Source organism: Ciona robusta, chromosome 1 (genome assembly GCF_009617815.1).
Source record: "Ciona robusta chromosome 1, ASM961781v2".
Taxonomy (NCBI): Eukaryota; Metazoa; Chordata; class Ascidiacea; order Phlebobranchia; family Cionidae; genus Ciona; species Ciona robusta.
Window position 1 is genome coordinate 2497481 of NC_143235.1, and position 26922 is coordinate 2524402.

Consider the following 26922-nt stretch of genomic DNA (forward strand, 5'->3'; position numbering starts at 1 on the left):
GGTATCATACACATAAGCGAAGTCTTAACCAGAATAAGCTCAAGAACAAATTAAATCCCAATGAAAACACAGAAGGTTTGTACAGCGTTGTCAATGATATATCACATTGGATCTACAACGGAAAGACCTACTTAAGATATAAGCCGTCCGATGTGTGACCTAACAAATTGAAAAGACGTTTCAATTCTAAGTTAAGATGTGCATAAACACTTATTCTAAAACCAGGCATTCGAAAGTGAAAATCTTCAAAAACGAAAACGGGCATTCGAAAAAAAAAAACGAAAAACAAATTTTCGCGAAAATTTAAGATCGATCAAAAACACGCGCGTGTATGACGCATGACCCGGCCAGGCTCTTAAAAGTAACAAGTACTCTGAGGAAATTACGCGTTTTCATTGACGCAAATGCAAGGTGGCGTCGCTTTAATCGTCTCCGATGGACGTTAACTTAATCGGCCGGATCAGTAGCAAGCGGTGAAGCCACGAAAATCACTGTCTCGTGTTGCGGCACCGTACCCAATTCCCATGACTCCGACAGCCGTTCTCAGATAGATTAGGTTTCGGAACACTTCTCAAACTTTGTGCATAGAAGTTGAAACCCCGCGAACATGCAGGCGCGGATGATACCGGACCAAAAATACCCGCATCCAGCACACGGGCCAAAATGCGAGAGATCATTATATGTATATAGTAGGTTGGGGAAAGATGGTACATGTTTTTATTCTCTGTAATCGTCCTATTTGGTTGTAAACAAAGAACGTTTATAAAAATGTAACTGTACGACTTTAAAAACACGGTTTTAAGGGGCTAAATTATTAGTTAAACATTCAGTTATGAAATATGAGATGTTATGTGCTAAAGTATTGATCTTATACATTACTAAAAAGTTACAAATGTACATGTTAAAGAATGCGAAAGTCGAGTAACAATTCTATAAGTTTTAAACGTGAGAATAACAGACCAAAACCACTTGTTTCTATTTTGCACCCAAAAAATGGTTACTTTATTTTTTTGGTATTTTACTTAAATATATAGTAGGGTGGGGGAGACGAGACATCTTTATCACGTAATATCCAAATTTCGTAATCGTGTTTTAAACAATTACCAACTTTCTATGGAGTCATGAGGATATGGTTTTATAATTCTTTGGATGTTCTTTGCTGACTACCAAACGGGACAAGAAAATAGAATAAAAGGGTGTCCCATACTCCGCCACCCTACTATGACAAAAGTGGCGACATAATTACATTCTTTGTCCAGTGGCAACTGTCGAGCGAGAGTGCGGCGTAATAGGATTAGATTTCGTTTTAAGAGTTACGACTTCTAACTGGATTGAACTGGATCGGTGATCGGTCATCTTAACTAGCAGCGTAAACAAGTAACTTCAATTTTCTCCTAAATTTGTTCGGGACGCTTGGAAAGAAAACACCTCAGGACAGCTGGCCCATTTATAACGTCACTAATGTGTAAGAAGATAAGCTAGAAGCCTAAAATCTCTGCTCCATTATTGAAAACAGCGTTAAGTAAGCGGTATAAGTTTCGCAATAAAGGATACTTTTGGGTTTATAACGAAAACAACTTAGCATATATATATAGGTTTATGTTGATGGCGTACAATTTCATTGGCGTTAATCGGCGTTTATAATAAAGTAAGGTAGTGAAAAATGAGACACATTTTCATTTTATTTTCTGGTTCCATTTGGTAGTAAACAATGAACGTTCAAAGAATTAAAAAATCGCATCCTCACGACTCCTATAGACCGTTGTTAATTGTTTAAAACATGATCAGAATATTTGGATATCAAGTGCTAAATGTGTCCCGTTTTTTCCTCACCCTACTATATATGTTTGCCATTATTTTATATGAAATCAACAAACATACGCTTTGATATTGAACCGTTTCACCTTGTATGTGTAACAGTTATTTATTATGGGCCTGAAAATGGAACAATTCTTCAGGAAAATGTCGCAAAATAAGCCGATATTCTTAAACATCGTGGGAATGTGCACGTAAGCAGTGCTTTGCAAGTTGGAAATATCTGCCACCCAAGCTAGATTAAGGATGTACGTGATTACACTTTACATTTGATCCTTGCCTTCACCCCTGACGATATGTAGGTTACGTAACAGCCTCGTGACGTATGTAAGACCGGTGTTCGTCCATATTGAATTACAACACGGAAAAACCTGATGGCGTCTGCCAAATAACACTTCCTCGTAAGAATGCATTTTAGTTTATTTCAAGGTTATATCCGCAACCGAAGCAATTAACAAAAATTCAAACTCGCCATGTACATTGCACTCGATTTCGACCGATTTCTTCAGAAGTTAAATATTCAAAACCTAATTATTTTATACATGTGACCGGTTCATATAGAAGTAATATTTGTACAAAACAACTGGACAACAAACAACTCACTACAAACACAACTAATCACACAACAGAATCGTATTTCGTATTTTGATAACCGTCTTGAAATTTCAACATTTTTTTTACATTTTTTTTTAAAAATTACCAGTATTATTTAAACCAGATTTTAAGTTGGAACTAAACGGAACGGGCACTGAAAGCGACGGAAATACGGAACACGTACGATGACTATGTACATGTCGCATGCATATGTACAAGTAGCGAACTTAAAGGCCTGCACTGGTGAACGCCAAATACACTTTAGAAAATGCACTGTACAGTTTTAGGCTTTCAAACAATTTTTAACTTGGGTTTTAGGAAAATTTTAATCTGGCACTGAATTGTGTATGCCGTGGGGTTAGTTTATTTGTTTTGTGTATTCTTAGCAGTTGGTAACAGTTTCAGAAAGTTTATATGCGATTATAAGCCAAATGTTTATTGTGAGTTATATTATGTGATATAGGGGAATAATATTTATGCGATATAGGCTTTATTTGTATATAGCCATAAGCGGATAAACGAAAGCTGTAAAAGTAAAGCAGTTTATTTACAAGCTGGAAAGATTAAACAAGTTCATAGTTTTTCCAAGAAGAAAGGGAGAGAATATTCTGGAAGGAAGAAGAGTTCAAAGGGAAGAAGGCTCAACCTTGGGCTGAAGGAAAAAAAATAAGTTTAAACTGCTTTGAAGTTAGAAGTCGAAACCTAACAAATATCGCGCAATTAAAATATTTTAAAAACCAGCTCTCGGTCTGCGTGTCTGTTATTTCCCAATTACCAATAAACTCACTTCAACCTACGGTTACGTGTTCACAAGTCACTTACATTTCAGCTCCTTGACGGTGACTTCAGCAGAACACGAGGCCTCGCCCAGTTCATTGATTGCTGTCACCGTGTAATTGCCAGCGTCTCCTGCTCGTGCCCGCCGAATTTCCAGTTGCACAATGCCTGCATTAAGTGCAAGATTAAGCGGTCAGCGGATGCTTTTACATCGAGGTCATGCGGGTCGTGGATAAGCGGCAGGTGACCGGCATTCTCGGTCATAGGAATTTTTAGCCTAATATACACCGCAACCAAATGGGTTGTTTTTTACTAGAAGTGGTAACGTTAAAGTCAAGGTGAATATTCATATAACCGGGAACAGCGACATCTTTTGCCATTAGGTAAATGCCAATACATTTGGAACATTAAAAAATAGCCATTAAAATAGTGTATCAACAAAATATGGGAGTGGAAAATGATTACCAGACCAGATATTTCAATTTGTTTCTAACGTTTAAATTCTTCACCTGTGAATAATCAAACGTCGAAATTACCTCGAATTATACTCAGAGCAGCGTAATCACAGCTGTTATTTTCCCAATAAACACTTCAGTACACGATTCGCGTCATTTATATTAAATATCAATGACATAATGAAAACACCTACCCATGGATTGCGTCATCTTGTACTTCGGGTTGTCAATGATTTCAATTTTGTTCTTAAACCACTTGATTTTAGGGCGGGGGTTGCATTTAAGGGCGCAGCTGAGTGTACCGTTGTAGTTTTCCACGATGCGACGGCCGTTTAGAAGTTGGGTAAATTCAGGTTTCATACGGAAGTCCATGGGAGCATAGTCGGGTTTCTTGTACACGGTTTCTATTAGAAAAAAAAACGTTTTTAGGCTCTAGAGGTCAATGGTTTAGGTTTACACATGTGTATGGTAACAGAATGTACATATCATGTAATATTTGTATTTGTACCATTGGTAATGGGACAACTTTGGCCTAAATCCCATTCGTAGAATGACGTGTCACACTACAGGACCTTACCCACGCAAAAAATATATAATAGAATACTCGTAACACTAATTTCATCGTTACATTAAGTTGTCAATTTCAAAATACCAGATGTTGCAAAATTAAAAAAACGTGTGCATGTGTGTTTTTAGATGTAAATTTTTAGATTTAGATGTAAATTCATATAAATTTTATATACACCGTCACCCACTTTCTTTAGGTATGTTAGCGCTGTCTTTGGTTCCATTTGACTCTCCGGTTCCCACTTCATTAAAAGCTCTCACCCGGAAGAAATAGTTGTTCCCAAGTACAAGGTCGCTTACTTGGCACTGCTTGTGCCGGAGTTTGTCATACACGACGTACCTTTAAAAACAGGAACACACAGTTATTTGTTTTGGCAATACAAACGAAAAGGCAAACAGCTTAATCTGGGAGTTCGGCTGAGTTATATTTAACCACACGATCCTAGCTTAAAATATATACACAATACACAAAACTTGTCGGTTGCAGCGTCTCATCCGCTGTCAAGCGGTAAGCGCAAATTTGCATCCGGAATTTTGTGAAAAGTTCTCCATCATACAAAAGGACTTTGAGTTAAACGAGTTTTAAGCACTCAAAATCTTATCGGAATTTGAAGCATTTGGCCTGTTTAGATAAAATCCCTAAATTTTGGATGTTTTTTCTTATCTCGGCTCCCTTCCAATTTAAGGTGACGTTAAGGTTTACGATTCAGTTATCTTGATAACCGGGGACAAAGAGCTTTGTGGGTGCTCAGGTCGTGTTACTCATTTGTCAAACTTTGCAAAAAGTCGCACTGCATCTTAAGCACTATACAAGGGTCGTAAGCACCTTGCCACTTTGTCATAATAAGTGCTAACCGCAAGGTTTATACCGATTTAAAAAGCGGAACTAAATTTTGACTGATAGTAATTTAGATGTACAAATTTACATCGACCCTGTCCACGCTTCAGGTTTACATAAAAGGAGTTTACACAATAAAGAAAATGAGAGTCAAAATGTTATTCCCTATCACACACTAAGTAACTGCAATATACAAATAGTTTTTGATGCAATCAACTTTACGCTGGTTGTTTCCAAAATGAGTTGGCATAGGGGCGGAGACAGAGTAATTACATAACGTGAAGGAAACAGCAATAACCACGGGTTGTAAACCGTACCAAGATGAGAAGCAAACTCGTGCACGAATGGCGTATGAGCTACAACAAACAATATCACCATCCTCATCAATCAAGTGGTATACGAACTTTACTTGAAGGGACTTACTGGCTCACTATACAGCATAGATGTTAGTTATAACGTTACTGGATCTAGTATCGCCTAACACGTGTAGTAAATACATATGGCAGGGGTAAGTTTGTAAATGTCTTAATTTTCTTTTCTGCTGCCATTTGGTAGCGAGCGTATATTTACAGATTTGTAAAACCGTAGCCCCGCGACTCTAAAAATATTTGTTAGTTGTTCCAAACATATGATCAGGAAATATGCTATTTAGGTGCTAACGGCATCCTATCTCATCTTATCAGTACAAAAAGCAAAATAATGTTTAAACATGTTTTAATTCACGTGCTGTTTGTGTTAATGAATGAATGCATGTAGCTTACTTCATCCACCCTTGAACCCATTACCTTTGGGTTTGGAAAGCAGGCGCACTAACCAACCGTGCTACGACATGTACATATTGTAATACTGGTCAACGTTTGACCTTAAGATGTTAAAGAGTTCATATAACACGTGTCATCGTTGTTTAAAACGTGCCATTATCTTGGAGAAACGAACTACTCGTGTTGGAATTAACGTCACACCGAAGTATAATCCCCATTTGCCTCGTACAGAACTACAGTGTTTATGAACGAACGGATCAAGGGCTATGAGGATTAAGTGATTTAAACGGCGGAGTATATTGTGGTCTAATTACCTTTGTAGATCGTGGAAGATACCGTGTAATTTTCCACTGTGTAGTATAGGAAGGGTGGTGTAAACTGGTTTGCTCTCTTTATGGCAAAGGCGTTGAGTGTTTAGTAATTACTAAACCGCTAATTGAAACACTGGATTACGTAGAAACAGCACGATAAACCAATGTTTCCCGGGCGTGAGGGTTCTAAGCTCTTCCGGCCACGTCAATATGAATACACTTATAGGAGGTTGCGGGTGCCAAGTAGTATCGGAAGAAGAGTGTACCGCAGCGGATCTTATGTGTGGAAACAAATAGACCTTTCCGAATGTGGGCACATCCATCAGCTGCAGTCAATGAGTCTGTCTGGCCGGGTGGCTTGCGCTTTGTGTACAACGCACACAGATTATAGCGTTGGCACCCGTGTACAAGCATCCTTTGTAGGCGACGACGGTTCAGATCACGACTTACAAAGGTTACAAGTGTGAAAACTAATATTGTCTTTCGCTCGGACTTCCTAAACTTGTAAACCAAAATAAACTTCGGTTTCGTGAAACTGTTAATTATTGGTAATTACACAGAGAACCTGGACTCGCGGGATCTTTATATTAAAATCGAAGAACAATGATCCTTTTTGCACACGGGACCGTATACGCGAAAGCGGATTAATGACGTAAAAGAAACAAACTCTAATTCAGTCATTCTCATCATGCAAAAGGTTGGGCTTAACTTGGAGTAAGAAACGAGATTAAAATTTCAGGTAATATCGAGTTTTTATTGCCAAGTTTTTATATCAAAATCTGCATTGACGTAAAAGAACGTTGTCTATTATTCTTTCACAGCAAAGATGATTTAGCTCGGACCAAATGATGTAAAGATTCAGATTAAAATATACATAAATAAGTTGGAAAACAAGGATCGAAATGAAAAATCACAATTTTACAAGAACAACATAAAAGACGCCAAGTTTGATCGAGTAACTGACAACACTCTTGCATATTTATGTCTAGCATTTAAAATGTTCAACCTGTTCTAGCATTTAAAAATCAACTTGTTACAAAAAAGATTAGTCCCATACAGCTTCCAGGGAATAAAGACATTATTTATTCCGTGAAGAAATTCCTCTTATGTTTAGTTGCAAACAACGAAAACATGCGATAACCTACCGACTTCAAGACCAATCGGAAAAAGACATGTAAAATAGCAACGAAGCGACCGCAATCAGATTCTACTGTTATTACTGCACACTAGGCAGGCGGTCACGTTTTGTGCGTCGTTCGAAACATGTAACGGTTTGATTTGATCACTCTCATTAAGGTTAAGTAAATTGCTGCGTGTTTGTGGGCAGTTTTGTGACGTCACCCGTTTAATCTTCAAAATATTTATAAAAAATCGGTTGGCAAAACCGTTTAAGCTTTAACGAAAAATTGGCTTTTTAATCTTTGTCGGTTGAGAGAGTTTTGACGTGGAGATGGTCATATATACTGCACCGGGTATTTCATATTTTTCATGGCCGATTACAGCGTGACGTTATATACTAGGGTGGGAGGAAATGAGACACATTTTCATTCAATTTTCTCGTCCCTATTAAGTAGTAAACAAAGACCAATCAAAGAAATATAAAATTGTATCCTCAGGACTCCTATATAGACCGTTGTTAAGTGTTTAAAACACAATCAGGATATATTTAGATATTATGTGCTAAAGGTGCCCCATCCTCCCCTACAATACTATACAACGCATATTTCATGTAATATAATGTACGCCCATCAAATGCACATTTATACAACTAATAAATGCTTACCAGTCGTCGCTTCGTGCGTCTCGTTTCTCCACAATGTATCCAAGTATTTCAGTGTTGCCCGAATCGTTCGGTTCTTCCCACTTTAAAGAAGCAGAATTCCCGACAACTTCGACAAGTTTAACTTGGCGAGGTTTGGAAGGAATGTCTGGAATAAAGTAAGTATTTGTTTAAGGCAAATCCCCCCATTTAGGAAATTTACAACACGTATTTTCTGTAATCGGCGTAATAAATTAATGAATGATACTTATTTATTCTCGCCCGACAACGAGTCTTATTAACACGGGTGGTCTGTTTTGTACAACTCGTACCCGCTTACAAAGTACCACACATATAACTTTGTAGGTGAAAGTTTTTTTAGTCATTTCTTTTTCTGAGTGTGGCTAGCAACTCATCAGAAACTCTATATTCGTGACCACTGGGTTAGAGCAATGGTCTATAAGTGTTTTTTCCCAAAGCCACACACACCCACAATGATAGCAGCATCGGGAATCGAGTCCAGTACCCTTTGGTTTCGAAGCAAACGCTCCAACCACTAATGTACTCAGTAGGTACAGTGTATCAGATTCAGCGACCCAACAGCGTGGGATGTTACATTGATAAGTTTTTATCTCGGTTAAGTAAAGTCAGAGGATTATCCGCAAAATGCATTAACAAAAATGAATCATGCATCGCTTATGGTCAGTAAGAAGGGGATTTTCAAAGATAGAGCTATTATTAACCGCTTACTAAACCGCGTATCAAGATGAATCATGGTTAATGGAAATTGTGGATCAAATCCTGCGTCATAAGAATAAGCGATTCCAGGGCCCATGACGCAGAGTTGAGATGTGTGGTGTTATTTTAGACAGTCAGCATCGTTAGATTGCATCATTGGTAACCATATCGGATTCAGTCATTAGGAAAAAGATCGTACGATTATAAGGAAAAGGTTTTGGTCAGAGATGTTGCTCAGTTTGTTACAATTTATAATTGATTATTACCACGAAAGTTTGTACAACAGTTTCAAATTATCTGTGGTATTTCAATTTACACGGGTCGACGTAAAAAAACGTTTTGGGGACACGGAACGCTAAATTAGATTAAATGATCTACTGTGAAACACGACGACGTGTATATTTTATTGACTTATAAAGCGTTTTGCATTTTTCCCTATATACTTCTTGATTTAAACATTCCCTGTATGGGTCAATATATTTCACTTATTATAGAGCTTAAAGCTACTTTTGATAAAAAATTGTAATATTGGTTTTAGATTATATATATATATATATATATATATTGGGTATTATTTTCCTATTGAAACTTTACCAAAAATCCCGTGTTTTATGCGCTAAGCTATCATACAGGGTGTTCGGAAAGTTATTATGCACCGTTCTAATAATTGAGTTGTTTAGAAATGAAGCATCTGATTGGGGTGTTTAAAAACAAAATATGAAAGTTCCAAGTCTGTATTCTTGTTAAAAGGGGTCACATTCAACATCATTTATAATTTTCATTTACATTTACCTCCTGGATTCCATACTGAAACATGTCTGTTAGTAATACTTACCAATCACTGCCACTTCCACTTTGGCTCCAACAACATCATCTCCGACTTTAAGTTGTAGATCATATTTGCCAGAATCCCATCTCTCAGCTGTTCTGATGAAGAGGACGGAGGAATCGAGAGAGTTTCGAACAGCAACGTGATCTTCGAGAGCCTTTCCTTCTTTAGACCATGTGAGTTGAGGCTTTGGTCGTCCCTGATTAAGATATTAAACACGTTAAATATTAGGTGATATAGTGGGTTAGGGCAGTATGGTACAGATTGGGGTAAGATGGTCCATTTTTTTTAATAATGTAGTAGGTTAGGGTAAGATGGCCCATTTTTTAGTTCAAGTTTCATCATACAATATGATAGTAAATGAAAAATATTTACAAATTCATTTAACTGCGTCCTCACGACTCTAAAAGAGCGTTGTTACTGTTAACATTAGGGTTATATAGGGAACATAGTATATATTTGTTGTTTAAAGGTATAACGTTACACCACAGTACTATAGGTAAAAAACTATATCAGGTATATTAAGAGGGGTTATATGTTTTGTAAACTAATACGCTGGTACATTACAGAACTGCCAATCAATTTAGTTTCGTTTATGTACGCCACTTAGTTTAATAACCATGCTAATATGCCGCTTTACTTTGACCAAAGCACGTTGAAACAATACATTGACATGATACACAGCCATATAGAATATCGTGGTTTTGTTTTACACAGCAGTGAAAAAAGCGTGACCCAGAAACTGATCGATTTACACGACATTTCAGGTCGTTTGGCCGCGACCTACTAAAATCACAACTCGCTGGCATCAAGTATAACGTTGCACATTGTTTTACCTGGTATGGCACGTTAACGTGAAGCTTTCCGCCAACTTTGACCTTTACTGGCTTGAGTAAATGACGAGGAAGAACGATCTTTGCCTCCTCTGTAAAAAGAGCAAAGTTTAATCCTCCGTATCACGTGTTTGTTTTGTACAATGTCTTTTAATAATGGAAGATACCGGACTTAAGGTTACCAAGGGTTTAGTTGAGTTTTATTACATGAGAAATATTGCTCAATTAATGTTTTTCATTTTTTTGCGTTTTTGTGCCGGTTATACTAAACAAAGTTGACTTTTTCGCTCAGAAGGAGCCTTTTGGTGAAAATGTGTTTGGTTTTGCACTGCTTTTTTTTAATAGGTTGTGATTGTTGCGGCCATATACACTTTTCCGTTAAAAGACACCCGTGTTTATAATCACGCCATCTCTTTAAATAATGTAAAGTTATTGTGTTTCGAAGCCCATATAAAGTAATCCGCAAAGTTGGCATTTGGTTTTGTTTTAAACTACCAATAAGGTTGTATACGTCATCACAGCCATGAAGCTCGCGTGCTTCTGCCCACTGCTGTATACGCATGAGAAGCTGGAATCAAGTAGGATTACTTTAATCCAGGCTTACGGCACGCAGTGGTCTCTTTGTTTGTTTTATTAACAGGTGCCTCGACCGGGTGTACGTAGAGTTTTTCGTCAAAACAGCCGCCGATTAAGTAAATCGAAAATTGGGGGTTGTACAGGGACACACCGTGCCCATTATCACGAAGGTGGATTTTGGGTGGAAATACCGGGTTTTTCTTGGTGAAGTGACTTCTTTTAAAATAATAATAGGTTGGCGCCTTGGTGGTCGTATCATTGCGCGCTGTTGCGACGTCTTGCGGAACGGGATTAGTGTCACAAAACCTACTAACATCAATCATAATTAAGTTCTTTATTAATATTCCTATTTAATTGTTTTTGAGTCTTAGCAAAAACCGGCTGGCGCCGGAACGGTAAGCAGCATGAAATTTCACTGAAGTGAGACGTCGGCTTCATATTAAAGAGCGGTCGGGGTGTTAATAAAGTTATCCGTGACGGCTCACTGCGGCCTTTTTCTCACAGAGCAAGCAAATAAACAGAGGCGTCGAAAGCGGGCAGTTTTGAGGTTTGAGGCGGTGTCCGATAATGGGTTTTCGCGAACACGCCGTAAACAGTGTGTCACTTGAAGATCTGACGTCATACTTTCACTGCGTCACCAGGACACGCGAGCATTTTAATAACAGGGCTTCTGCTCCAGAATGGCCGATCGTGCTGATCGAACGGCCGTGCTTTTCCAGATTATGATCGGCGCTTACGGTGTCCAAGTTACGTCACTGAAGACGTGTTTGAGGTCGTTTCGTCTTTTCTTCCTAACATAATTGATCTCGACGCATATGCTAGCACGTAGTAACCGGACACGGCTCCGGAGCGAGAACGATGCTGTTTGCGACATTATTATGATACGCGAAGAAGGTCAGATCTTTACACGTTGAACGCACACGCCCCAGATAATTGGTAGCGAGAAAGTCTCGCCTAATGACCGAAAACATCCGTTACCTGTTGCCCGTGCATTATTTACGCTCGTGTTCGTGAGTGCGGGTTAAATTCAATACTAGACACACGATAGGGAGAGTTAAGCAATTTCCTTCACGTTACACGCGATGGAAAAACGCGACACCTTTGGTCACTGACTCATATACAAACTTTCTCATATAGAGCATACACGCAAGTGAATAGCAAGCACTTTGCGACGAGTGTTTTCCGGTCCTGTACGGAGCTGGAAACCCGTCGGATAGTGGCGGATGTGAAGTCCGCTAATCACGTTAACACTGCGGCGTTGACCAAAGATTAAATCAAAAGATTTTGGGCAAAACAGAGCGAGGAAGTGGCGGTCGGCACACGCGAATTATTTAACCGACCTAAAAAGTTGATTTTAAAAATGTTTCGACTTGAACTTTTTCACGCAACGAAGCAAGTCCCATAACTACATATACTAGGGTGGGGTAAGATGGCCCATGTTTTTTTGTCGTCCAATTTGGTACAGTATAGCAAAGCATATTTACAGAATTGTATAACCTTTTCCAAACGACTCGAAAAGAGCGTTGTTAAATGTTTAAAACAAGATTAGGAGATATGGGATACTACATGTGCTGAGGGTATCCATCTTAATCAGACCCACTATATTTAAACACTGTAAATGGCACAAGTTAAAGCAAAGAATGCACCGATTCAGTGGATGCACTCTAAAAGCGTAGATTTAGATTAAAAACATGCCGGTATCAATTAAACCTTATACAAACGATTTATTAACTTAAGGTGTAGGTGTCAGCTACTTAACTAAGTATGCTCTATTTCTATGAAAAAAATGTGGTTGCTTTTCCAGCGGAAAACCAAAATTTACGCTGAAATAAACATCGGTAATACCGTTCCAGACGTTTGTTAATGTTTTTGAAACCAAATGTTTATTGCTTGTGCCAGGGCAGGGCACTAATCCTTACCTAATGACATAGAAAGCGGTCCATTAACCCAATGCCCTTGTATAACATAGGCCTGAATCTTACACCCTGCGTTGGTGGAACACAATTAAAGGAAAATACTGTTTGTTGTGTAATCACAGCCAAGACAGTGCGTCTACCGCATATTGCGTTCGAAGCGGAGGGCTTTCGTATATATGGCTACACGGTTTCGGGATACCGGTGTACGTCATACCATTCAGAAGCGCTGACTAAATTTGGCGATTGTGGGTCGCATGTTTAACACCACTGCTATACGACAACCTGCAATTTTTGCAGATGCGGTGCCAGATAAGGCACTTACGCTAATCGTTCGCTGACACCTTGCCTGGGAACAATAAGCATCTTGTGTGAACTATAATTGGCAGGTGTATGTTGACATTGCATCTTACTTATGTACGTCAACGGGATGCAAACCAGTTCCATATAAGGCACCTAACGACCCCAAAACCTTTATGACCCAAAACTGTTAATGAAGAAGGTTTGGCATTAAACCTAGAACGCAAAAGCGCATGTGCTGAAGAAGCGAAACCCCTAGTCGAACCCAGCGCTTAAAGTAATAGGATTATAGCTGCAAAAAAAACTGAATTTCGCCCGAACGTTTGCAACACGAATCTAGTATGTTAACGTTGATGTACAAGTTAAAATACGCTGAACATAATTAACTATGTTTATGCCACAACATAACCCAACAAAAAAAAAAAGAAATAACAAACAAATTCCTCAAACATTTAAATCCTCATCAGTATACATGATATATTACCAAAGCTGCAACAATGTATTGTACAGCACTATTTGGGTTAATAAGTGGTTTTTGACAGGGCCATTTTTTACAGGTTTTATCTATACCAGTTTATTTATAGGATATTAAAATAAAGGCAATTTACCCAAAGGTTTTGGTTTATTTGCACTAAATACCCCTCTTTACCGTTTTATCAATTTCATATGCAAAATCGCACAACATGTTTTTTCAGTCGAGGTAAAAACAGGATACGATAATTCAGCCGTTTCTCAAAACGGTACCGTATTACGTAAATCTCACAAATTCTTCATCCCCAATTCGTCTCGGTACAAATTTAATGGCACAAGACGATACCGTTCCCCCTAAGGGATTTAGTATTTGGCAAACAAATCTAAGGACAAACAAGGTAGCCATATATTTTGTAACAATTCGAAAACTGATACATCAGTATTGTAGGACAAGGTCATAGGGGATCCGATTTTTCTCATTTCAATTGACAAGTGAGAAGGAGAAATGACTGATTTAGCGACCGAGATTTCCGCCTGAAATCCAGCGTTATCACGTCGGCGTGATTGAAGCCTTAACCTCGGCCGTGCAACTGACCGTTGGTGGAGTTTACAGCGAAAACAAATTGGCAGAAAACGAGCAAAAACGGACCGACATCGGTTATCGATTAAGCTGCATGATTAATGACACACCTGTCACTTATAGCTAGCTTCCTCGATGTACGATAAGCTGCATATGCTAACATCCGGTTAAAATATTTTCAAAGGCGACAAAATCGCTCTGGTCCGACCAATAGCATGTTCGCATGTCTCAAACGAGAGAGTAAATACCGCTGCCTTGTAGCAGACAGTGTACGGACCAAATGTCGGAATTTTTAACAGCTATCTAACGCATTGTCAATTTACAATAACAAGATCGGGAAATGAATTATTTGCTCGTCAGGGAAGCGAATACTGCGCGTAGCAGCATATCTACATAAAGGTAATCTTTCAATGTGTTTATATGCATTTATACAATGCCTATGTATCTCCACTTTATCAATGGTTCGAATACGGTTTGTTTGTTTGCTCTAATACAACAACGGTACCACGTATTATACTTCAGGTTAGAAATACTTTGCTAGTTATGTGTAAACTAAAAATAAACGTGAGATAGGCAGGGTACAACATTCTTTTAGTCATATTGGTAAAGATATTACGTAAGCATTGCAGGCATTTGCTTTTTTATCGAATGTTCAAATTATAATTTTTTGCAGATTTTGGTATTTATATTTAGTGCTTGGCACAAGTGTCCCTGGGCAAGACACTAATTATTGCAAGAGTGGCGAAATTGTTGGCTATACATTAAATAAATGCTTTAGGACCCATAACCCCTGCAAGTGGAAAGCAGAAGCGTTAACCATTGTTCCACAGCGCCGGTTACGGGATGTAATGTTTGTATTTAAACCGAAAACTTTTCGACTTACTAAATAATAAACCAAACTCACCGACTACTGCAGCGCACACAACAGGACCAATCTCAGTGAAACCGCTGGATCCAGCTTTGTTGATTGCTGCCAACCGAAAACGGTATTTCTTTCCAGTGACCAGTTTATCCATGAGGATTTTAGAGGTGTTGTTGGGTAATAGACCTCCGTTTGATTGGACGGTTGTCCATTTTTCGTCTTCTTCGCCGACAAGTTGTTGTTCAAGCTGAAAAAGGATGTGTCAATAACTTGGAAGTGAATTTAAATGCGTATTTTTAGGTCATGTGGAAGTACTTGTGAGATATCGTTTTATTGGGCACAAGTTACACCTTACAGTATGCATGTAGTACTGTAGGGTTGGATGGGTACCGCTAGCTCCTGGTATCTCAGGTTTCCAGCTGCGATTTTAGCAAACAAACAACGTTTTTTTAGAGTCGTGAGAATACGATTTTGTTATCCTACAACTTTTTCTTTTTACCGAATTAGCGAACTAAAACAAGAAAATAAAATAAAAACGTGTACCATCTTTCTCTCCAAACTATATTATAAGGTGATGAAATTACCAGATATCCGTCGAGACCGGCCGCTCCTATGTCCGCTGGTGGAAGCCATGATAGCTCCAAGCTGTCGTCAGTGGCGGCAGATACTTTAAAACCGCTGGGCTCGCTACAAGGTGCTGAAAAGTAAGAAAATATGAGTCATTAGAAATAAAGTGGCAACAAATGGAGAAACCGAAACAACCTATACAGTCAATCTAGGAAGAGGCATTTTCTATTTTTATATAAAAAGAGGTCAAATACACTAAAACATAAAGAGAATACAAGAACACTCATGAAATAAGGTTATTACTAGCACTTGCTACACCAGCGTGCAAACTTTTACAGAAACACGACATAAATAACAAACGTTGCGCTAGTAGGCAGTTTTAATAAAAAGAGCATTTCGCGATGTTCAAAAATTGTTTTTAGATTTGGCAATATAAAACACCAGCGTGCAAACGCACCTACATGAAACGCACTGACCATCCACAGCGGCCCCATGCGGACGCAATGAAATGAGCGAACAAACCGGCGGGGGGCGGCAGCGCGCGTGAAATCTTTGCTCTCCCCTTTAGCGTGCAAGCGAAAACAAACTGTGACAATAAAACATGAAAATACTTTAGCAAACGGACAAGGAAATTAACGCTGACATGTCTATTTTACATTCTGGGAAAACAACTGGGAAAACAACTGTTTTGAACCTAAGTCATTTAAACGCGAGACAAAGAGAAAAAGAAATCCCACGCTAATAAAATTATTTCAGAAAAACACATGCTTATACTTACCCCATTTACCGAAAAACTTTTAGGAATCACTATTTTACCGTTACCAACTGCTGCCTTACAATTAAACACGATTTTCGAACCACCAACCACATTATTATCAATCGCGTTTACCGGAATCAAACGTACTTTACTTTAATACAATACGGATACCACGCCAACATAAACCGTATACGAACCTATGAGATATTTACAGTACGGCAGTAGTGTCATAAAATGCAGAAGAACGAAAAACATGAAACACGTTGTTGTGTTTCTTGACAATTCCTGATACTGAGAAATTAGCGACTGTTGTACATTTTTCAACGTAAAGCTAAACCTCAATGCTAGTTTAACACAACGCCCAACACAACATAAAATACACAAAAGTTAAAATAATCAACTCACCGAGAGGAGTGAACGGTATAGAAGCTGGACTTGGTTCTCCAACCCCAACCTCATTCACAGCTCGTACTCTCAACTGGTATTCCGTCCCTTCAATCATTCTTCTTGCTTCGTATTCTACTCCTTGCAGAGGGTCGAAGTTAAGACGAATCCATCTCTCGGATTTCGTCTTCTTTCTCTCAATTACGTAACCTATAGAATGAGTTGAACAATTTTTGGTTGGAATTAGATAAAGTCCGACGCCGTAGCAGTTGTTTAGCGCTCAAGCCGCTAACCCAGAGGCAATGGGTTTAAGGCTCATTGCTGCTACCATGTGTCCTTGGGCAAGGCATTTAGCGGTAATTGCTCAAGCCATTTTTTTAGTTGGAAGTTACAATACTCTAAAAATCTCTTCCAAGCTGCATGTGATGCTAGCTTAACACCAAGCAATTAGTAGGTAAAATTTATCACGTTGATTTAAATTAGTTATGTACTTTGCTAAATGCTTATATAAAGTGCCCAAGTCCTGTACTTACCCTTAATTTCACAACCGCCGTTGCATGAAGGTCCAGTCCAAACAGCATAACATGTTTCTGCTGTCACGTTTGATACCTTTGGGACAGTTGGTGCACTTGGTACGTCTAAAAAACATATTACACGTTACGGTATGTTCTTACAAAGAATACATTTGTCGTGTCAATGTTTGTGAAACTTTTTCTTTGTGAACTTTTTTGTGAAAGCTTTTACATCAAGCAGTAGCAGATTTGTGAAAAGGTGAATTTCAAAACTCTTTGTACATTTAAGTCCTACCAACAAATTGAAGTTTAAACTGAATTTCTTGTCGTTTAATATATTCAGAGTCTCCGCCTTCAAGCTTTTCTTTGTCCCAAACCAAGTCACAATAATATTCGTCACTATCCTCGAGGTGAGAATCGACGATGACAAGCGAAGTGATGCCATGCTCAGTGCTTGTGTTGGTCCAAACCCGTTTTCCGGTTTGAACTAGTTGAATCTGCTTCCCGTCCTGCAGTGACGTGGGTTAAAAATGACTTAGCGCAGGCTTGGTGCAAAACATGCAGTGGATTTAGTTTTGAAAGTGGTATAATCATGCTGATGGTGTTTCCTAAGTGTGGCAATGCATTGATATGGTTTTGTGTTGTGTGCTATAGTGATTTAATTACCAATCACTTTGACTGTAAACGTAGCTGATTCAAAACCTTCTTCGCTAGTCAGAATAAGCGTGTATTCGCCCGAGTCGGTGCGTTTGGATTTGTCGATTATTAAAGAAGTTCTTTTTCCATTAGGAGCAGTGTCACTGCGAACACGCAGCTTGCTACTGCCCTCTTCCAGCAGCTGAAAGTTATTGGCTACATCACTCGGTAGCGTTATAGACGAGGCTTTATCGCGAGCCCGGAAAACGACACTTGTTATTACACGGTTGTTCTGTTTCATACACCTCGTGCCAGCTTATGAGCTACCACTTATGTAACTTTGTGGATGAATGTTTTTATGGGTGACATTTTAGACAATCCAATATAACACACGCTGGGTGGCAGCGAATTGTCTTATTTAAAGACACATACAACCACAACGGCAACATGACAAGCCTTGAACCCATCACCTCTTGTTTGGAGGCTATTAACCACTGTGCTACGCCGTCGGACTGTGCAGTATAAACACCTGTCCGTTGAAGTGGTTCAAATTCTAGTTAAAGTTAATACGTTTTCTATGTAGTTAATTCATAACAAAATGTCTCCAGTGTAAGAGATACAAATATACCTTAGGTCCTTTTTTCCATTCGGGTACTGGTGCGGGTTCCCCAGAGATGGGAATGTCTAACTTGATCTTGTTACCAGCTCTAACTTGAATGGATCTATCTTTTAAAGAGTGATCCAAGAAGATTTTGGGAGGAGCTGGAAGGAAACAGGCGATTAAAAACTTTACCAAGTAAATTAAAGTGTCGGTAAAGTATAATGCCTTTCGTTATAACTTGGGCCGAGAAGGGCAAACTTTAAAATAAAAAATGACCGAAAAAGCCTAGCAGTATTTTGAAATATATACAGTATTACAATTTATAGTAGGTCGCGGTAAGATGAGACACCTTTAGTACATAATATACAAATATCCTGATCATGTTTTAAACAAACAGTAACAGTCTATAAGAGTCGTGAGAATACGGTATTATAATTCTTTAAATGTTCTTTATTTATTACCAAATTGAACGAGAAAATAGAATGAAAGGATGTCCCATCTTTCCCACCATATACTTATATACAAATTGTAATTGTAAAATGGGGAGTTCTTACCCTTCTTTCGTTCAACGGTGATATGTCCACCAGTCATTTCAAGCGCAGCAGTAATGGAGCATGTTGGGTTATCTTCTGCAGCAAAAGTGTATTCACCTTGGTCGGAATCTTTCACGCCGGATATGACAAGCTTACGAGCTTTACCGGTCTAAAAGTTCAAAAGTAACAGTTTCAATCATGCTTTTTTGTAAATTATTAATTTAGTCTATTTATGTTTTTATTTAGTTAACTTAAGTGTCAAAAAGTGTTTTGTTTAAAAATAATCAAACATATCGCTATACTAATTGTAGTAAAATACTTGACAAATATTAACATATTGATCAAGCATTTATGATATAATAGGTTGGGTTAAGATGGGGTATGTTTTATTTTCTGTCCCCTCCAAATCGATAACAGGCAAAGAACATTTACAGCGTTATAAGACGTAACACCACACCTATATATAAAAATTGGTTTGTAAATTGTTTAAAACAGTCGCAAAATATAGGATTTAGGTTCTAATGCTATTCATCTTACTTCAAGGTACTATATTTTGGTTTGTTAAATTTACAGACATTGGAAGAATATAAATTTTGATACCTCAGTAATCTTAACTCGGTCATCAGCTTTCATTGGCTTGCCGTCCTTCAACCAATTTCCCTTCGTGGTTTCATTTGAGACTTCGCAGAAAAACTCCGCAGTTTCTTTGAAGTTTACCTATGAAGACACAAAGGTATTACATTGTGTTTCGTTGGGACACTTTTCTTGATGCAATACAGCTTAACGACATTCATTTGACAGAGTGGTTTTGTTACAGAGTATAAACGGTGTAAATATCTCGTGAATGATTTTCGTCCTGCTCGCAAATACCAAAAAATCATGTTATAGTATAGTCTACAAAAGACACATACGCCCGATAACGATAGCAGCGACTACGAAGAGCCTTAAATCATAACCTCTGGGTTACGATACCGGGTTAGAGGCAGATGCACTAGCCAAATACACTGCTGCGCAGAAAAATACTACTAACTTTAAGGTCAGAGAAAGCCCGAGTGAACACAGCAGCTGGTTCCTGCACCAACAACTCGGAACAACTTGAGCTTCCGTTAGTCATGAACTGGTAGAATCCTTCGTCTTCTATCACGGCCTGTTGTACAAGTTGTTGAATATTAAAAAGCACTTTTGAAACAGAAAGCGCGAAAATAAAGTCGAAATGATAGTGTAATATTTTTATTTTTTGTTGCAAAGTAAAGTTATAATATTTGTTGTTTTAATGCTGTATCTTAGCCGGTTATGTAAATTGTCAAAAGTGATAACGTGTCCAAAACATAATGCTCAAATATAAAGGCGAACTGGTGTTATTTTTATAACTTGTGTAAGAACGTTAAACTATGGTTTATCTGGTACAGCAGCACTGCGAGGCATTGGCGAAAACGGAAAACAACAGGAATGAATTAATGGTGAAGATATGGTATGTACCTCAGTAATAGTTAAAGTCACTTTCACGCCTTCTTTCTTTACTTTGAACCGATCGTTGGACGGAATATCAACACCGTCTTTGAGGAAGCGAAATTTGCCGTTCTCGTTAGAGATCTGTAAAAGCACATGAATAAAAAAATGTCAAGAAAAAAATGACAAGAAAATTTAACAAAACAAAGAAAATTGACAAGAGAAACAAGTTGGCAAGATAAAAAAATTAAAAGAAAAATATGTTATATGTTTGAGTGATGCAGCAAGCCCTAACCTCGCAGCAAAACTCGGTAGTTTCTCCACATGCGATTTGAGCGTCCTCCAATCCCTTTACAATGGTGACTGGTGGTTCTGAGCAAAACATTTGAAATTGAAACAAAAAATATACCAGTCGATGCCAAGACATATTTTTCGTTAACATGTGATGAAAAATATGAAAATCAATTCAAAATTAGTTATCGATAGGCAGCCAATGGCTTTCAGCGATATATACTACTGTTTGATTATAGATTGCATACTGTAAGCACCTAAATTCCTTATTTCTTAATCGTGGTTTAATCATTTAACAACGCTCTTATAGAGTCGCGGACCACGGTTATATAATTCTGTAAAAGTTCTTGGTGTTCTACCCAAATAAGAAGAAAAGAGAATGAAAACCTATAGACCATCATCACCCACCCAACTATATGTAATAGAAAAATAAATTATATTTGACGTTTAATGTTTAGAAACAAATTTACATGTGGTCATACCTTGAACGAACACCTCACACGCAGTTACATCTTTACCAACCACACAAGTATAAGTGGCATCGTCATCCTTGGAGGTTTGATCAATCATCAAGTATCTCTTGTTCGCTGGTAATCAAATCGAATTTTACAAAGACGCCAGTATATTCGAGACCCCATGTTTTATGTGCAACAATATAGTATGTTGCCCATGCACAATTAAGTATACAACTTCTTATAAAAAGATACGAATGCTACTTGCGTTTATCCTCGCGTGGACGGAAAACGACAGTCGTTATAATTTTTTGCCTGACTGGTAATTTGGACAACCCAGTAGTGACCACTGGGTTGAAGCAATTACTGTTTAGTGTCTTGTCAAAGAACACATATGCTCACAATAGTAGCAGCGACGAGCGTTGAACCAATTACCCCTGAGTTAGAGGTAGGCACTGTATAATTCCCCCCAAAAAGTTATTTTACCTTTAGTTACAATCTGGTAACCCTTCCCTGGGGTAATTTCGTTGCCATTTTTGAGCCACTTTACTGTCATTTGCTCGTTAGCCACCTCTGCTTCAAGTACCAACTTTTCACCAAGATTAAGAGAATGACTTTCGGGAAGCTTTTTGGTAAATGCTGTATTGAAAAAATATATTGTCTTGATAAAAATTTAGATACAACATGTTTTAGTATGAATACAGTTAGTTACGTTTGCATTACCGGTTATAGGTATTCGGTATACTTAGAAGTTCTTTTTTCAAATTTGTTTTTTAAGGTGATGCCGAAATTTTTAGAACATATTGAAACATTACTGAAATACTTTTACTTACACGGGCACTTCTTGTTGGCCAGTTTACTCATTTGCGAAAGTCTTCGTAGCATAATACGCATGTCTGGGATTCCAAACTTGAACGCAATCGACTCATAGTCGCGAGTAGATGCAGTCTTCAGCAAAGACCAAATGTCGAATTTGCCGGAACTTTCTTCCTTACGTAAGCGCTCACTGCAACGTATTGATTTTAAAGTATATGCAGTAGGGTGGGGTAAGATGGGACATTTCATATATTTTTCTCGTCCGACTCGGTATTAAACAAAAAACGTTCAAAAAATTACAAAACCGTATCCTAACAACTGCATAGACCGTTGCTAATTGTTTAAACACGATGAGGATATAAAACGGCATCCCATATTAGAAAACAGTATTATATTGTGCGGCAAAATTGCGTCGCTCTATGTACAAAACAATAGTTCTTAATTTTAAAACAATTCCGACCATTTGTTTAATCTTGAAGTTAAAACATTTTTAAAAATCTTAACATAAAAATTGGTCCAAGTCTTTCTGTTATTGCTGTGCTGTATTAAGCACAGTTGAAATCATGTGGAATTAGTATGAAACATGTCATTGTTAAACGAATGTGCGAACTGACAGGTGTGCTAAGTTAATACACATGTGTGCATGCAAAATGTACAGCCAGTTACCTTAAGCCACCCGCAGCAATGCTCTTTTGCCTGGAAGTGAAATTAGTAAAGTGTCATTTCAACAAAGTGAAATTAGTAAACTAAGTAAAATTATTTTTGCAAAAAAGTTAAATTGGTAAAGTGTAATTTTAAAAGCGTGATATATAGGATTGGAAATTAACGGCAAAACAACAGTTCTTAAAACTCGCTATGGGTAAAACCTACTTCAGTAAAAAGTGTCAAATAAAAGCGTGGTTGCATGCTAAATTGTATGCTGCAATGTATCTATAATTTGTGCTAATAGACTACGTTTGGCGATGTTTTTATTTATAAAGCAAAGCATTCTTACACTTTCTTGAGTCGGTTTCGGAAGTCTACATCCTTTAAGACATCTTTTTCATCACTGCATATAAAAAATGTTACGGTCGAACTAATGTAACTTAGGGGGTCAATTTTTGTGGGATCGTGTTTTTGCAATGTATGGCTGACAATTTAGACAACCCATAAGAGACCACTGGGTTAGAGCAATAGCCTTCAAGTGGCTCGCCCAAGAACATACACGCACATAATGGCAGCACCTAGCCTCGATCCGTATACCCTAGGCTAAATGTAACGTGATTTCCATTTTGCCATGGCGCCGGACTATACATGGTCAGTGATACAGCATATACCGATACGATATTAGATACGCCATTACCAGGCAAGACAAATCAGAGAACTTACGGGACATATCCTTTCTTGATTTCAATTTTGTGTTCTTCAACCACTGGAGCTGTGGAAATATTAAAAATTAAAAAACATTTTAAACATAATTCACTCCACACAGCAAACAAAAGCATGCAGTAAAATTTCATAGGAAAAACAAGTTTATGCAACAACGAAGCAGAACCGTTGAGCTAATATACAGTTTCGTCAGTCTTTTGAACTTTTGAATAAATAAATGCTTAGAGTTGTTTGCCCAGCACATCCTACATGCGAATAGGAGTTATATTTTGGAAGACACATGCAACCTTACGAAAAACAAATTCTGGCAGGTATACTACTACCCATATGAATTGGTATTGGTCCTTAGCTATAATATAGTATATGGTAGGAGAAGATGGGACACCATTTTATTGTATTTTCTTGTCCCATTCGGTAGTTAACAAAGAAAATATAAAAGTGTATCCTCACGACTCCCATAGACCGTTGTTAATTGATCAAAACACAATCAGGATAATTGGAGATTACGTGCTAAAGGTTTTCACCTGACCCCAAAGTACAACTATGTTACCATTAACGTTGCCTGTCGTTAATCTGCAACTATAAGCATACGTACGTCCAACGGCCACGTTAAAAGACGCCTCATTTTCCCCAATAGGCGACACGGCTTTCACTTTGTAACTGCCACCATCAGAAACTTTGGGCTGACGAAACTTTAAAAAATGTTCCCCAGTGCGTTCGTTGCACCACATGTCATATCTGTCGCCCTTTGTCAACTCTTTCCATTTCCCTTTGATCCAAATAACTTTCATAGCATGCAGCACGTCAATGTGCATCACTTTTACTCGGACCGTAACCTCCACGCCTGCAAATGCTCAAATTCTGCATGCATGTTTTGCAAAGTCACTCAAACAAACGGAAAATCATGGGAAATCAAAACCACACAAACAATGGCCAACTCCTAAACACAGGAAAAGCAAGGAAAACATCAACACCAATCTACTAACCTTCAGTTGTAGTTGCATTTTCAGGAGCTTCGACGATCCCGTCTGCGAAAGATAGACAGTTAAAAACTGCGTAATGTTGCGGTGCAGACAAGACGATAAATACGGACATGTCGTAACGACACTAGTACAACAGCAGACTCCAGAACCATCATTATCGGTTTTGGAAATCTGCCTAGCTTAAGCACTACATAAGAGTGTCTGCTGTTCTATGACTTTACACAACCTCCCCTTTAAACTTTAAATGAATGAATGAATGAATGAATGAATGAATGAAATATACTTTAAACTCCCAATTTAAATCTACCTAAAGTGGAACTAAAAGTATTTTTTATAACTGGTGTATAGAATAGAGACGCGACCGTTGCAAATATAAGTGACTAAAACTCGAAAATGATATCGTTTTAAATCAAACAATTGTAAATATGAATTCAGTTTAGATAAAAAAAAAACAATTTGCAGATCAATTATAACAATTTAGTTCAGTTCGCGTTTAATGATCTGGTATTTAGGTATTACAGTATTATGGGCGAATGTTTAAATATAGCGTGCCCATTTCAATATTTTAAAACGTGTTGCAATCTAAAAAACTTCGCTTACTTGTCACTGGCGTCTCCTCCGTTGGTTTTTCAGGAGTTTTGACTTCAGAAGTTTCAACGACAACTGGGGCTTCTTTTGGTTTATCAACTTTTACAGGTTCTGGGGCTAGTACAAGTTTGATTGAATTAGTGTCAACAAAACGATATGGGTTTGTGTGATATAGACCTCATTCGAAAAATTTTGGTAAGGTGGGGAAAGATGGGACGCCTTTTCATTATCTTTTCTCGTCCCATTATGAAGTAAACAAATAACATTCCATAGGCCGAACAGGATATTGGGATCCTCTGTGTTATATCCTTGCTTCATTTTTTCACACAAGAATCTTCCAACTTTATGAGCACCAGATCAGGGCCATAGATTCGCGGAAATTATTACCACTCCATACTTTATCCACAAGCTAACTAACAAGATCATAGCAATGGAAAACTTTAATGTACCTGGAACAGGTTTTTCTTCAGCTTTTGGGGCTACGTCCTTTGCGGGTGCTTTTTCTGCCACGCTTTCCTTGCGTTTTTTAACCACTTTCTTCACTACTTTCTTTTTCAGGATTTTCTTTGCGGGGTCTAAATACATTAAGGCGTGTTATTAGCTGTTACATAACAGAACAACTTATCTTTTTGAAAACGATAGTAAAGATCATTTTAAGCAAACGTTATGTATTAAGAAACAAAGAGAATGGAATCAACAGAAAAAAAACGACAGTCGTTAAAACACGCTATATGGATAAAAAGTGTGGGAAATGGCGTTAATTAAAAACACCCGATTTGTAAGCAAATCGGTTTAATGTATGCTATGCCAACTATATATTATCTAAGTAGTAAGTACGTAAAAATGATCACAAATATGTGTCATCGTACAACAGCGTAACGAATGCTAAAGCATTTATACGATGTGGTAGGCTGGGGTAAAATGATAACCTGTTTACATTCTTTTTTTTTGTCTTACCATTTGGTGGTAAACAAAATACACACAATTATATAACCGTATCCTATCCTCACGATTGTACAAGAGCATTTAAAACACGTTTTAAAGTATGGGATATTAAGTGCTAACGGTATCCATCTCACCCAACAGTTTTATATTATCAAGGCATGTGCTTGGAGAACCAAAGTTCGCCAACGAGGCTTCAAATTAACTTACCTGCTCCTGGCACTGGCATCTTGATATTTGAAACAAATTCCGCTGATGTTTAGAAACACAGATCAGTTGTACGACTCAAAACTTAATGGTTTATGATTCTAGGGGAATCTGTAAAAAAAAATAACAAAACCTGCTGCTTACTGCTTCTACAGTCGTTTTAAATGCACATCAAGTACATTCAACATAATATAAACAACTTAACAGATGCTTGCACACCCTTGAGTCACTTGGTCTGTGCTTCGTCTGTGCAAAACTTGACTGGCAGAAAAGAATGCGGCTTCTTACTGATAAGAGCAAGGCGCCCTGTGCTGATTGCTACGCAAGAGAAAAAGGCTGAGTGCTGCGAGTGTTGCAATTAACGAAACGTCATCGAATCTAGGTGCTATGCGACCAGCTGTACTGATGTGTGGGAATTGAATCAGTGACCGTTGGTGGTATACATTTGCATGGCTGAACATTCGGTAGCAAAGTTTGATATTTTTAAATTATTGACCTCAAGTCGATTTATTAAACACGATGTAACGTATTCCTTAGGTTAAATATTTGCATACTGATGTATATCTCTACCGGGTTGAAATGTATTTTAACAGATTTTTTTGTTTATACACACACACAACTTTTTTTTATTTTTTATATGAAACTGTACATTACATTTCTCAATCTTTAAATCTGCAACTCGTTAAACCATAACTGTATACTAGAAACCTGGAAAAAACATTTAAGTTTTACAGCAAAGTCTGCACGCGTCTATATTTATCCCTTCAGTACTTTAGCTGTCAACAGTTTTCTGATGACGTAGCAACCCGATGACGTGTTATATATAGAAATGAATGTTTAATAGCCAACTGTTAGTT

At 37.9% G+C, this 26922-nt stretch overlaps 1 protein-coding gene across 8 annotated transcripts; it reads right to left on the bottom strand.

Annotated features, from left to right (window-relative positions):
- Positions 1–2217: 2217 nt before the first annotated feature.
- LOC149741312 (myosin-binding protein C, cardiac-type-like) lies at positions 2218–26228 on the bottom strand. Of its 8 annotated transcripts, none has more exons than XM_089873460.1 (30): positions 26069–26228; positions 25366–25491; positions 24929–25033; positions 24332–24373; positions 23941–24189; positions 23346–23394; positions 22972–23025; positions 22644–22673; positions 21995–22167; positions 21648–21800; positions 21192–21296; positions 20714–20790; positions 20449–20562; positions 20000–20116; positions 19570–19686; positions 18991–19138; positions 18464–18597; positions 17495–17708; positions 17221–17325; positions 16709–16897; positions 16004–16132; positions 15564–15676; positions 15022–15226; positions 10281–10369; positions 9451–9643; positions 7902–8046; positions 4397–4548; positions 3836–4045; positions 3232–3354; positions 2218–3061 (listed from the first exon to the last, which is right to left on the bottom strand). In XM_089873460.1, the coding sequence occupies exons 1-30, from the start codon at positions 26085–26087 to the stop codon at positions 3051–3053; spliced, it is 3690 nt and encodes a 1229-aa protein (XP_089729586.1). In that variant the 5' UTR covers positions 26088–26228; the 3' UTR covers positions 2218–3050. The 8 variants fall into 8 exon arrangements, with proteins under 8 accessions (XP_089729586.1, XP_089729604.1, XP_089729624.1 ...); XM_089873478.1 differs by lacking the exon at positions 17495–17708 and adding an exon at positions 17866–18037; XM_089873498.1 differs by lacking the exon at positions 23941–24189.
- Positions 26229–26922: the final 694 nt, after the last annotated feature.

Coding starts and splice junctions, on each gene's coding strand:
- LOC149741312 (XM_089873460.1), bottom strand. Junction 24,190..24,331: donor AAATGCAACTACAACTGAAG/GTTAGTAGATTG, acceptor GAGCATTTGCAG/GCGTGGAGGTTACGGTCCGA. Junction 22,168..22,643: donor ATTGCTGCGGGTGGCTTAAG/GTAACTGGCTGT, acceptor AATACGTTGCAG/TGAGCGCTTACGTAAGGAAG.